Consider the following 14,236-nt stretch of genomic DNA (forward strand, 5'->3'; position numbering starts at 1 on the left):
ACAGAGGATACTTGCTAATAAGTAGAAGCCAACAAGAGAACAGACTGCAAAAAGCAAACCCCAGACAGAGGGCATGCTCTAGGCAATCTAAGACGCCAGACCTACACACAGGTCTGCAAAAGGGGAACACAGAACCTCAATCGAGGCCCCCCAAGAAGAAAGGTTACACCCAGAGCCCGAAGGAGGTGTAAACCCGGACACTCTGCCTGTAAGCCTAGGGAGCTAGCAACTACGCCCACCTAGATCCTGAAAATGACATCTCTCCGAACCCACACCCAGCCGGACCAGCCCAGTATCAGGGTATCCGAAACAGGAGAACAGAAGAACCCCAAACCAGCTCACGAATGAGCAGAAGAATGGCCACAGCCATCCTCACAGAGCACGTGTACAACCTGACAACTACGACAAGGCCGTAGACCCAAAGGATCTAGCAAAAAGGCCCAACAAAGTCTCGACACAAAGCCAGCAAGTCTTCAGATGGAATGTAACAACCCAGAGAGACACCCCTCTCTGATAAGTTAACCCACAGTTCCAACCTCCTGATCCAGGAGAAGCCCCAAAAAAGGGACTACATCTCCATAAGAGGGAGAATTAACCCCTTAAGAAAAAGGATGGAGTCAGAAGGCAACACCTGTCTTCGAGGCACGTAGCTACAGGCTAAAGGAGAGTTCAACCCCCAACACAGATGACCTTGGAAAGGACTCCCCTAAAAAGCAGCTCACCAACACACATCCCCTGTGTAATAGATGCAGCAGAGACACTGTAAAACCCATTTGCCTGCAGACCAGTGAATCCAAGGGTTACCCTAGCAAGCTGACCTAGGGAAGCCAACTCCAAGGCGCATCAAGCCTAATGAGCAACAGACACTTAGAAAGCCTGTCCAATCATAACCAGGTCAAGTAGACTGAGTAAGAGACATAGCTCAAGTTCCCAGTAACTGAGGAACCCCAAACTAACCCCTAGGCCTAAGAGTCCAGTAATAACCCACAACTGGGTCCACAAGGGAAAACGCTGAGCGAAGCCTCAGTAACCGGAAGCCTCAGGGAGAAAACAGGTCTGGGTACACAATTGTTCGATCAAACAATACCCGAGAACTTAACACCCCATCTGATAAAAAAACAGACACAATAGATATTAATGCAATATCCAGAGCAATCCGGATAACGAGACAAACTCGCAAGTCCCGACCGAAGGAAGGAACCACCCCTTGCTAAAGTCCTATGCTCCAAGGAGCAAAGGTGATAAAAGTCGAATAACGACCCTAGAGCCCCTAGATTTCTAACACAGACTCAGGACAACTAGCAAGGTAAACCTTAAAGGGACACTGAACCCATTTTTTTTCTTTCGTGATTCAGATAGAGCATGCAATTTTAAGCAACTTTTTCTAATTTACTCCTATTATCAAATTTTCTTCATTCTTTTGTTATCTTTTTTTTTAAAAAGAAGGCATCTAAGCTTATTTTGGGGTTTAGAACTCTGGACAGCACTTTTTTAATGGTTGATTAATTTATCCACCAATCAGCAAGAACAACCCAGGTTGTTCACCAAAAATGGTCCGGCATCTAAACTTACATTCTTGCATTTCAAATAAAGATACCAAGAGAATGAAGAAAATTTGATAATAAGAGTAAATTAGAAAGTTGCTTAAAATTTCATGCTCTATCTAAATCACGAAAGAAAAAATTTGGGTTCAGTGTCCCTTTAAGGTCAAAACACCTAGAGCAGGAACAGTCTCCACATCACCTCCATACCAACATAGGAATACAGGGAGAAATGCACAAAGCTTCAGCTCCAGGGATCCACGAGCAAAGCTCAATGTCCCCATAGGGATCAACCATCTCCAGGAGGGAAACTCAGGTCCCTAAAAGGAGACCTAACCCACCAGGAAACAACGGAGGAAGACCAAGGAGGTCTTCTAATCAGCTAGACAGTACATGGTCAATGAACAATAGCTGCAGCTGGTTACATTAAACAGCCAGCGAGCACACCTTCAAGGTGCAAAAAACTTCATCTGGTTTCAAACTGCAAACCTTCTGCATGCTAGGCAGCCATTCAAACTACTAGCTGCAGATGGACCAAGTCCAAAAAGGACAAATCCAGAGCCTCAAAAGAAGGCCAAACCGCTCAAACGGCGGTAAGAGGGGGAGGAAACTCTATTGTCCGATAATACCAGACGTAAGAGAGAGTGACGCAGCGGAAACTCCGCTAACCCAGGCATCCAGATGAAGGCTATAAGAGCTGAAACAATCCTTCCCGCCTCACGAACCCACAGGCCTCTTGAATGCGTAGTTGAAACATGTAAAACAAATGATAACATGAGCACTCTGCGACTCGAACAGCGCCACAAGACAGAACGGAACCCAACAGGACCAGCCTGGACCCAGGGTCCTAACCGGCAGGCTGCATAAATCCTCCCTCAGAGGTGAAGAAGGGAAAACAGACATTTTTAACATAGGACTAACATGTCCAAAACAACTTCCGAAGAAGTAACAAAGAGTATCGAACCCAGAGAGTTCCCGAAGGAAACAATAAACAAAATAAAAAACAACCCATTGGATAAAAAATAAAATATAAGGCAACCCGGAGGTTAACGCCTAAGAAGAAACAGGCCTACCCGCAGGACCAGCCAAACGGAGCCCTGATCTTCCATAAACTGGGAACAATCTCAATAAATGAATAATCAGGAGATTACATCATCCCCACATGTCTAATGAGGTGCACCATTCGAATTAGCAGACTGAAAATTCCTGTATCCAATAAGGATAGGGTCATTTAACAACTGAAAAACATGTCTGAGTAATACGCGAAGGCGCGCAATTCTGTAACAAAAGGGGCAACACTCAGGGATAGTTACACCCGCAGGGAACTGTAGAGGTCCTCCCCAAGGCGGGAGACCCGGGACAATAGTGCACGAGCATAGTCGCCAAAAATATGTGGAAGCGAAAATGTGCTGCAACCTCCGGGGGGAACACGCCACCCTGAATGGAGGAATAATCATAAACTGGGTTTCCCGCATTTGTAGAAGTATGGAGCGGTAATGAACTTGCCGCTCAGGTGATGGGACCCCCAGAGGCAGATGGCTCAGCTGTCCCTTGATTCCCCAAGTCCGAGGAACAAGGCGCTCTCATATGGCATACAGAACAAAACTGGTTGACATGTGTCAACGAGGACAATCCAGATTCTTCACCGGATGCAGAATCTAAATCTGAAATTAAAACAGTCTCAGTATCAGAATCCTGGATAGAGGATATGCAAATATGGACTAAAGAAGTAAAACAAAAATGGCACCTGACACCCACAATGGCTGGGGAACTCATCACCTCCTATGACCAGACCCTGCGGACTATAATTTCTCCTTTGCCACACGGTCGGGAATGGGGAAATGGAACCATGCCCAACCACAAGGTGAACCGTACAGTCCAAAAAAACGTGCCCAACCATAAGGTTGCGTCACTTCCAAAGGCCTCAATGTTCCAAACCAGACCCCTGCGGACTATAATTTCTCCTTCGCCACACGGTCGGGAATGGGGAAATGGAAGCCGGAAAGTAACCATGCCCGACCACAAGGTGAATCGTACAGTCCAAAAAAGCACGCCCAACTATAAGGTCGCGTCACTTCCAAAGGCCTAAATGTTCCAAACCACGAGCCAAGTAAACACCACACATAAGCAGGTTGAATCACATAACATACATGATTATATACCCCCATGTTCAATAGCCCCCCTCAAGAGATATTAACCCTTGAATCCAAGATACTAAAAGGAGACTCACTGAGACCCTTATGTTAAGTTAGACCCGCAAGGTGGTAGCCTCTCGGGAAAAAATTTGTATTACAGTACATTCACAAAGAAAGTAAAATGAAATGATCTCACTGGAATCTACGCCGTGGAACAGGAACACGGCCCTTCAAGTGTGACGGATAGTAGCATAGCCTCTGCCATGGACTTGAGAGAAGAAAGCAGGCAGCGGAGCGAAGTTAGACAACGCTGATTGCTTGAGGAGCTATTAACATAAGTCGGGATGGTTTCGCATAAAGACTCTCCCTGCATCTCCGGACTCTAACTTTCATCCAAGCCCTTACTGAGAGACTGTCAGGATTACATAAAACTCCTGTCCCATGACAAAGAGTACTACCCTCAATAAGAAACAAAATAAATTCTGACACTTCTCTGCCAACCTCCTGGGACGAAAGGCAAAGAATGATTGGGGGATGAGGGGAGTGGGAGGAGTATTTAAGCCTTTGGCTGGGTTGTCTTTGCTTCCTCCTGGTGGCCAGGTTCTTATTTCCCAAAAGTAATGAATGCAGCTGTGGACTCTTTACATTTAAGAAGAAAATGTAGTTTACTTCCATTATCAAATTGTGCAGTCTTTTTAATGAAACACTTTCTGAGGCAGCAGCCCCTAATAAGCATGTGCTAAAGTTCACATTATATGCATATATTGGTCTGTGATTGGCTGATGGCTGTCACATGATACACGTAACAGGAAAATGAAAGGAAATTGAAAGTAAGTGTTATTCCACTGTGTTTATGTTTGTATGGATTATGCAAATCTGTATTAAAGGTTCATTTAAATGATTGACTATCATGCAGATGTGTGCTCTACATATCATCTTTAGTGGCATTTACTCCAAATAAAAATGCTGCCAATCCAAAATTCAGACATAGGGGCTGATTTATCAATATGCGGGCAGACATGATCGGCTGTGGCAGATCAGTTCGCCCCCACATCGATAAATGCCGACAGTATACGCTGCATTTATCATTGTACAAGCATTTCTGGCGAAATGCTTGTGCAATGCAGCGCCCTGCACATTACCAGCCAAATGGCCGCTAGCAGGGGGTGTCAATCATCCCGATTGTATCTGATCGGGACGATTGCTGTCCGCCGCCTCAGAGGTGGTGGACGAGTTAAGGAGCAGCGGTCTAAAGACTGCTGCTTCTTAACTTATGTTTCCGCAACAGCTCCATTCGCAGCTACATAAAATTGGCCCTCATAATGTTAATCAAATAAGGAAGAGGAAATCTACATTAAAAAGCACTGGATGGGCCATATTGTAGGCACCACATTTTAGGATGAATATTCTCTCTAAATTACAATAAACATCTGCCGTTTGCGATCTTGTAACTTCTTGGACCCGATCCGATATGCAGCGTCGCCCGCAAAAGCCGGCGATGGCAGATTTTGCGCGATTTTGGTATCACATATACGGCGTAGCATACAAGTTACGGCCGTATATTTCACCCGTCGCTCGCAATTTTTACTCCCATAGGCTAACATGGGACTGCGTTGTAAATCGGTATCCAATATCCAGCGCAAGACCTTACGTGGCGAAAATGGAGAAATCTTACTCCATTTTCACCTCCCCATAAAATGCAGCCGTAGCAGGTCTTGCACTGAGTATGGGAGCACCGTAACTCCATAAAATGCCTGCAAAAATAAACTAACACCTAACGCATGCGCAATGTCTATCTACCTGTCAACCGCAATCCCCCACCGCAATAACTAATAAACTCTATTAACCCCTAAACCGCCATAGCCCACATAAGCTATTAAATGTATTAACCCCTAATCTGCCGCTGCCAAAGTAGCCGCCACTATAATAAAGTTATTAACCCCTAAACCTAAGTCTAACCCTAACACCCCCCCAACTTAAATATTATTTAAATAAATCTAAATAATATTACTATTATTAAATAAATTATTCCTATTTAAAACTAAATACTTACCTATAAAATAAACCCTAAGATAGCTACAATATAATTAATAATTACATTATAGCTATTTTAGGATTTATTTTTATTTTACAGGCTACTTTGTATTTATTTTAACTAGGTACAATAGCTATATATAACTATTTAATAGCTACCTAGTTAAAATAATTACAAATTTACCTGTAAAAAAAACCTAACCTAAGTTACAATTACACCTAACACTACACTATCATTAAATAAATTAAATTAATTAACTACAATTAGCTAAAATTAAATACAATTGAATAAAATAAACTATAGTACACAAAAAACATAAATTAATAAAATAAAAAAGCCCCCCAAAATAATAAAATGCCCTACCCTATACTAAATTACAAATAGCCCTTAAAAGGGCTTTTTGCGGGGCATAGCCCCAAAGTAATCAGCTCTTTTATCTGTAAAAAAAAGAAATACACCCCCCCAAAATTACAACCCACCACCCACACACCCCTACTCTAAAACCCACCCAATCCCCCCTTAACAAAAACCTAACACTACCCCCTTGAAGATCACTCTACCTTGAGACGTCTTCACCCAGCCGGGCACAAGTGGTCATCCGATCCGGGGAGAAGTCTTTATCCGATCGAGGCAGAAGAGGACATCCGGACCGGCAGAAAGCTTCATCCAAGCGGCATCTTCTATCTTCTTCCATCCGACAAGGAGCGGCTCCATCTTGAAGACATCCAAGATGGCGTCCCTCGAATTCCGATTGGCTGATAGGATTCTATCAGCCAATTGGAATTAAGGTAGGAAAAATCCGATTGGCTGATTTAATCAGCCAATAGGATTGAGCTTGCATTCTATTGGCTGATCCAATCAGCCAACCGGATTGAACTTCAATCCGATTGGCTGATTAAATCAGCCAATCGGATTTTTCCTACCTTAACTCGATTGGCTGATAGAATCAGCCAATTGGAATTCGAGGGACGCCATTTTGGATGACGTCATTTAAAGGAACCGTCATTCGTCGAGTAGTCGTCGTGCTGGAAGGATGCTCTGCGTTGGATGTCTTCAAGATGGAGCCGCTCCTCATCGGATGGAAGAAGATAGAAGATGCCGCTTGGATGAAGCCTTCTGCCGGTCCGGATGTCCTCTTCTGCCCGGATAGGATGAAGACTTCTGCTGGTCCGGATGCCCTCTTCTACCCAGATCGGATGAAGACTTCTCAAGGTAGGGTGATCTTCAAGGGGGTAGTGTTAGGTACTATTAAGGGGGGATTGGGTGGGTTTTAGAGTAGGGGTGTGTGGGTGGTGGGTTGTAATGTTGGGGGGTGTATTTCTTTTTTTACAGGTAAAATAGCTGATTACTTTGGGGCAATGCCCTGCAAAAAGCCCTTTTAAGAGCTATTTGTAATTTAGTATAGGGTAGGGCATTTTATTATTTTATTAGGGGGCTTAGATTAGGTGTATTTAGTTTAAACTTCTTGTAATTTTTTTTTTTATTTTCTGTAATTTAGTGTTTTTTTTGTACTATAGTTTATTTTATTTAATTGTATTTAATTTTAGCTAATTATAGTTAATTAATTTAATTTATTTAATTATTGTGTAGTGTTAGGTGTAATTGTAACTTAGGTTAGGTTTCATTTTACAGGTAAATTTGTAATTATTTTAACTAGGTAGATATTAAAAAGTTATTAACTATTTAATACCTATTGTACCTAGTTAAAATAAATGCAAAGTTGCCTGTAAAATAAAAATAAATCCTAAAATAGCTACAATGTAATTATTAATTATATTGTAGCTATCTTAGGGTTTATTTTATAGGTAAGTATTTAGTTTTAAATAGGAATACTTTAGTTAATAATAGTAATATTATTTAGATTTATTTAAATAATAATTAAGTTAGGGGGGTGTTAGGGTTAGACTTAGGTTTAGGGGTTAATAACTTTATTATAGTGGCGGAGACGTTGGCGGCAGATTAGGGGTTAATACATTTAATAGGCTATGTGGGCTATGGCGGTTTAGGGGTTAATACTAGAATAGGTTTATTGCGGTGTGGGCTATGGCGGTTTAGGGGTTAATAATTTAGTTATTACTTGCGGTGTGGGCTATGGCGATTTAGGGGTTAATAATTAAGCTTATTGCGTTGTGGCGGGTTGTCGGTCTAGGGGTTAATACATTTATTATTAGGAGTGAGAGGGGGGATTGCGGATATAGGGGTATACGTGTCGGGCTTATTTTTGGGAGGCAGATTAGACAGTTACGTGAGATTTAAAAATTTTGTTACTTTTCTTAGGCGCCGGCAGTTTCTAAAGTGCCGTAAGTCACTGGCGACTCCAGAAATGTGCATTTACGCTTATTTCTGGACATCCCTAGTTTATCCTACTTATGGCACTTAGGAAATGCCGGCGCCGTATATGTAATACCCCGATGTGCGAGGTGAAATTACGGGCGAAGCAGGTTTCCACGATTGCGCCGAAACCTACGCCGTATATCGGATCGCGCCCCATATTGCTTTCTTATAACAGGTCAAAAGATGTAGCAAAATATGTAGCAATCAGACTGTGTTGCATGCCTACTACTAAATTCAGATATTGTAGCTGAAACTTGAAACTGCAACTAAACAACGTTCTTATATAAGATAAAACATTTTCGGGAAACAGCAAATCTCATCTCACACATCATTACCCCAATGGTGTCACAGCAGCTCAATAAGCAGTCAATAAAAATGTTGACTCAGTTCAGAATTTTATTGAAAGAACAAAAGGAAAAGAACCCACTGTGCTCCTTATTAGCAGCCATCAAATTTAAAAATAATAAAATCATGCAGTTTTCCTAATTGTTGTTAAACAAAATGGGGGAGCCAAGGTATAATAAGAAAGATTACTAAATATTGTAACTGCACATTTAAAGCATTTTTACATAGCTGCATTTCTTAGTTTATATATTTAAAGGGACATAAAACCCAATTTTTTTCTTTTCTGATTTAGATAGAACATAACAATTTAAACAACTTTCTAATTTACTTCAATTATCAAATTTTCTTTGTTTTCTTGTAATCCTTTGCTTAAAAGCAGAAATGTAAGCTCAAGTGAGTGCACATGTCTGCAGCACTATATAGCAGCCTGTCATGTAGTGCCCTCAGGCATGTGCACGCTACCTACTTAGGTATCTCTTTAACAAAGAATAACATGAGAATGAAATAAATTTGATAATAGAAGTGAATTGGAAACTTTTGAAAAATTATATTCTCTATCTGAATCATGAAAGAACATTTTTGGGTTTAATTTGCCTTTAAGTTAGAGGCTGGAGAGAACACACAGGGTAAAAATCAGATGATGGAGGAAAGAAAGATCCATACTTCAATGGAAACTAAATGGAAAGCATTATTTAGTTAGTAATACACCACTAATAGCCTGTTACACTTAACAAGCAGTATACATTTTGCTTCTAATAAGAAGTTGGGGATGATAATACCATACTGCTGAGCCGTTAACGTGAACATGAGTACACTCCTGACTGTTGCCACGAGTGGGGAAGATTAAGACTGAGGCAATACTGAGCATGTGCACAACATTATTCTCTGTCTCGTCTCACGAATAAATAATTTGGCTTCCTCCATTCATTCATGATGACAACTATTTTGTAAAGTCCTCTTTTTGTATGGAATTTGTCAATAATGATGTTTTATTAAGATGTGGCATCCATACAGATTATTTGTGTAGAATGGATAAACTATTCATACGAATGCCTTCTATTTCATGTCCTCCTTTTGGGAAAAAACTACAAAAGGTAGTTTTAAAAAAATGTAAATATTGCAAACATATGTAGTGAGGAAAGTACTGTTAACTTTTTATCCTTATTGTTTTTAAGCATAAAACGTACAAACTCTGAAAGAGTATATTATGCATAACAATATAGGATCATTTGACGTTTCTATTCATGTATAATCCATAGCTTTGTAAAAAATTTGTAAAACACATATAATATATATATATATATAAAACAAATTAATAAATACAATATTCTAATGTTTTTTTTACAGTTTTCTTACCGATCACACTGACGTAGCGGGTCCTAGTAATATTGTACATTTTGCCATTGTCCTCATAGGTCACTATGCATGTATAATTGCCTTGGTATCTTATTTTGACACTCTGGAATATCAGAGTAAGGCCTTTGGGTTCTCTCTCGTAGAAGCCATTCACAAGGATGCAACCCTAATAAAACACAAAAATGTATCATTTTATCTATAGTTAAACCATATCTTCCATTTTATTTCATTACCAACATTAAACTCAACAGAAACTTTTTTGTTATTTTAGAATAAGCTACCAAATATTTATTTTTTTATTTTTAGTGCTCCAATAAATGGCATAATAAACTTACTTCTCATATTAAAATGCATCAGTGAAACATAAACAGGCATTTTTCACATTAAATTTCACTTATTAAATGAACCAAAGTAGAACAGTTTTGTGTGCTGACATTTACGTTCCTTTTGCAACGTGAATGGGTTTTTTAATGCATCAAATTTCTATATTCTGCATTGTCTAATCATCAGTGCACCCTGGCAAAACAAAGTTTTTATAGGAAACATAAATGACCCCTGCACTGGCCAAAACTGTATTAGTTGACCAAAGCTTCTACTTTTGACTATCCTGGTAAAATGTAAAGTGATCAATTTTGTAAACTGTAATAGATTTATTGAGTATATTATGACAAACTAATACAGTCATACAATGTATACGGTGTACTTATTGTAATCCTCAATGGGATACATGTTTTTGCTCATTGATGTGACCTGAGATAGATAATTCAGTTTTGGTTTATGTATATATTCATATCATAAAATACAGACTAAAGGTTTATCATCGGTCTGTCCGACATGATCCACTCAGTGAATCATGTCCGACAGACATTGATGAATGCCGACAGCATACGTGATCTGCATTTATCATTGCACTACTTGTGCAATTCCACCCCCTGCAGATTCACGGCCGATTGGCCACTAGCAAGGGATGTCAAAAAGCCTGATCGTATAGGATTGTGCGGATTGCTGTCTCCAGCCTCAGAGCAGCCAGACCAGCGGTGGAGCAGCAGTCTTAAATCCGCTGCTTCATAACTGCTGTTTTTCGGTGGAAACAGGGGCATCAAGCTCCATTCAGAGCTTGATAAATTGGCCCCTAACCATCAAAATAACAACACCTAAGGTACCTTGCGGTAGATTCCATGTGGAAATATAAGGGGGCTCTTAAATTCATAAAAAAAACAAGAGACTATGGACTTATGAGTCAAGGGTATTTTACATGGACATATATAACTTTTTCAGTGACTACAGATTCAGCTATGGTTATGTGAAGAGTGATTTTGGTCAGCTGAAGAATGCTAAACTCCCAAGGTAATATACCTAGAGGTCTTTTTTGTCTCATATAGAAATTACTAACATTAGAGAAACCCTATGCTAATAAATACCTGTTACTTAATATCAATAATAATGATATAAAGAGAAATAACAGATCTAAATGGGGAAGTGGATTTATTATGCACAAACAAATCTGTGAGAATTATTTCTATAGGGCGCTTATCTATGAATATATTTTACAGGGATGTATGTTGGATCAAATGTCAAATTTTTTATTCAATGTCATTGCAACCTGAAAAAAAATTGCCATTGATGTTATGAAAAGTAAAATAGATTGGGAGACAGCACCAGTAAAATAGATTGGGAGACAGCACCAGTAAAATAGATTGGGAGTTTTTATTATAGTCAGCTAAAAGCCTACACTGAAATACTGTAAAACTATGAAGAAATGTACAGTTCATGTAGGTTAAAGTACTTGACAAGGCCTGAGAGCCAGGGTGCCACAGCAAGTATGTGCTTGCTCTTAAATTTAAACTAACAGCTAGATTACGAGTTTGGCGTTATGATTGAAAAAGCAGCGTTATGGCTCTTTTTCCCTAACACTGCTATTACAAGTCTTGTAGGTATAGGTGTACCGCCCACTTTTTAGCCTGTCACGCAACGTCAGTACCGCGCTTTTAAAAAAGTCCTTTTTCAATGGGACTCCTATAGCGCCGGTATCACGAGTTTGCCTGGAAGGCCAAAAAAAGAGCGGTACACCCTATAACCAAAAGATCCATACCGCCATATAAAGTCAGTAGTTATGAGTTTTACACTACAAATCTGTAGCATAAAACGCATAACTAAAGTGTTAAAAGTACACTAAACCCATAAACTACCTACTAACCCATAAACCAAGACCCTCCCGCATCGCAAACACTATAATTTTTTTATTAAACCCTAATCTGCCGCTCCGGACATCGCCACCACTATTAAAAAGTATTCACTCCTATTCCGCCGCTCCCGGACATCGTCGCCACTATAATAAACCTATTAACCCCTAAACTGCCACCCTCCCGCATCGCAAAAACACTATTTAAATATTATTAACCCCTAATCTGCCGTCCGCCGCTATAATAAACCTATTAACCCCTAAACCTAACGACCCCCTAACTTTTTATTAAAATTACAATTTCCCTATCTTAAATTAAATTAAAACTTACCTGTCAAATTAAATAAATTAATTTTAAACTAACATTTAAACTAAGATAATTATTCAACTACAATTTAGAGGTACTTACTGTGTTTTCCTAACAATTGCTGCCTTAGTTTAGAAAGCCAGAGTTGGCTATTCTGTTCTTTCTTTTTCAAAGGTCTCTGTGAGGAACTGTGTCCTCTCATACCTTGTAACTGTCAACATGCCGGACAGTGGAGCAGGTAAGTGCTTTTTCTTCCAGTTGGGGATAAAATGCACTTAACAAGTTAAAAACACAGTTTTTTTATTGGGACACAGATAATCCTGTTGTATGGGTTACACTGGGGCATGAAGCAGGCACTGTAGCATGTGTGAGACTAACATTTAAACTCTTTTAAAAAGAAAGGGTTAAATGTTTTTATTAGGCTTTATTTTCTGACATATTTTCTTGATAAAACAATTCAAGTTTAAACTGAAAGTAAGGCTGAATTTTCTATATCAGCAGCTTATTCATGTCGCCATTGCTTTAAAATAAAATGATGCAACATTTTCTATTCTCAGTGTACCAGGAAGTAGTGCCTCTCTGTGTCGCAGCAGTAATTTTAGCTCGGCAGTTGCGGTCACATGACCGGCTTTACTTCATAATGTTTCTGAGGAAAAAGTTGTTTTTCTCCATTCCTGGGTGATCCGGTATTAATTGATAGCGGTAAGGCACCTCAGTAATTGAGGTGTGGGGTTGCCCGAGGTTTTTTTTAGAAGTTTATTTGATGTCTATTAAATGTTTTTTCTTAACTTTTCTCACATAATTTTAGCTGGGGATCGATCCTAATTTGGGATAAAATTTAAATTGTATTTTTGTCCTTGGCTTATTTGAATTGAATATTAAAATCTTTGAAACGTATCTGTACAAGTTTATTTACTGTTTCACAACATGTCTGAAATGGAGCAAGAGCCTGCTCTCATGAATTCATGCTTATTATGTTTAGATGCACAAATTGCAGCTCCTATGCAATTTTGTTCTTCATGTGTCAAGAAAACATTGCAAAATAAAACATTTTTGAGCCTAATGTTTCTCAGGATGATGCTGTTAAAATAATACCTCAGCTTTCTCCTGCTACGTCCCAAGCCTCAATGGCATCACTTGCAGTGCCCTGCAGTTCCTCAATAACTCCTAGTGTAGTTTATTTAAAAGCAGAAATTGCTGCCCATGTATCTTCAGCGTTATCTGCGGCATTAGCTGCCATTCCCAGATTACAGGGAAAATGCAAGAGGAAATCTAGAAATTCAGAAAGTAAAGTACCTGTCCTCAGTTCTGCTTACCAAGATGCCCTTTCTCATACATTTGATGAGGAAGATACATCGGGACTTTCTGAGGTTGAAATCTCAGATTCGGAACAGTATAATTCCTTCTTATGAGACTGAGGTGGTATCCTTCAGAGGATTGAGCTCTCATCCTATTGGCTGATTGGAGCCAGTGCAAAACTTAAAGAACAAGATTTAAACTCTAAGGAGGAGCAATAGATCTAAACACAGGTCTGATCCTAGCAGAGCCTTAACAAATGACTGCACATCAGGAAGCTCAGCGAACCTCTTGTGCAGTAACACAGACAGGGCCAAAATCTGTACCCACAGGGGACTTGCAGAAAAGCCCTTCTCCAGTTCATCCTGGAGAACAGAATAAGTTGGTCCTACACACCTTATGATAGATGCGACGAGCAACCAGCTACGAGCTTGAATGAGAGTAAAAATAACACTCTCAGAAACCCCTCTCATGGCTAGGACTAAGTGTTCAATCTCCACACAGTCAGCCTCAGAGAATCTAAACATAGATGAACAAAGAGACCTCGGTCAGCAGATGCCTGCGACAAGGTAACTTCCACGGAGGAGATAACGACATCCCCACTAGACCGCGAACCATATCCTTTACGGCCAAGATGGAGCAATCAGTATCACTGATGCCTGCCTGATTCGAGCCACTACACTAGGAAGTAGTGGTAACAGCCTG

At 39.9% G+C, this 14,236-nt stretch overlaps 1 protein-coding gene across 3 annotated transcripts in view; it reads right to left on the reverse strand.

Annotated features, from left to right (window-relative positions):
• IL1RAP (interleukin 1 receptor accessory protein) overlaps positions 1 to 14,236 on the reverse strand; it is a 524,293-nt gene that overhangs the window by 88,161 nt on the left and 421,896 nt on the right. For all 3 annotated transcript variants that reach the window (XM_053710238.1, XM_053710239.1, XM_053710241.1), the window contains exon 5: positions 9,747 to 9,912. In XM_053710238.1, coding sequence (XP_053566213.1) covers positions 9,747 to 9,912 — 166 coding nt within the window. The remainder of the gene's footprint in view (positions 1 to 9,746; positions 9,913 to 14,236) is intronic.

This window comes from Bombina bombina, chromosome 4 (genome assembly GCF_027579735.1).
Source record: "Bombina bombina isolate aBomBom1 chromosome 4, aBomBom1.pri, whole genome shotgun sequence".
Taxonomy (NCBI): domain Eukaryota; kingdom Metazoa; phylum Chordata; class Amphibia; order Anura; family Bombinatoridae; genus Bombina; species Bombina bombina.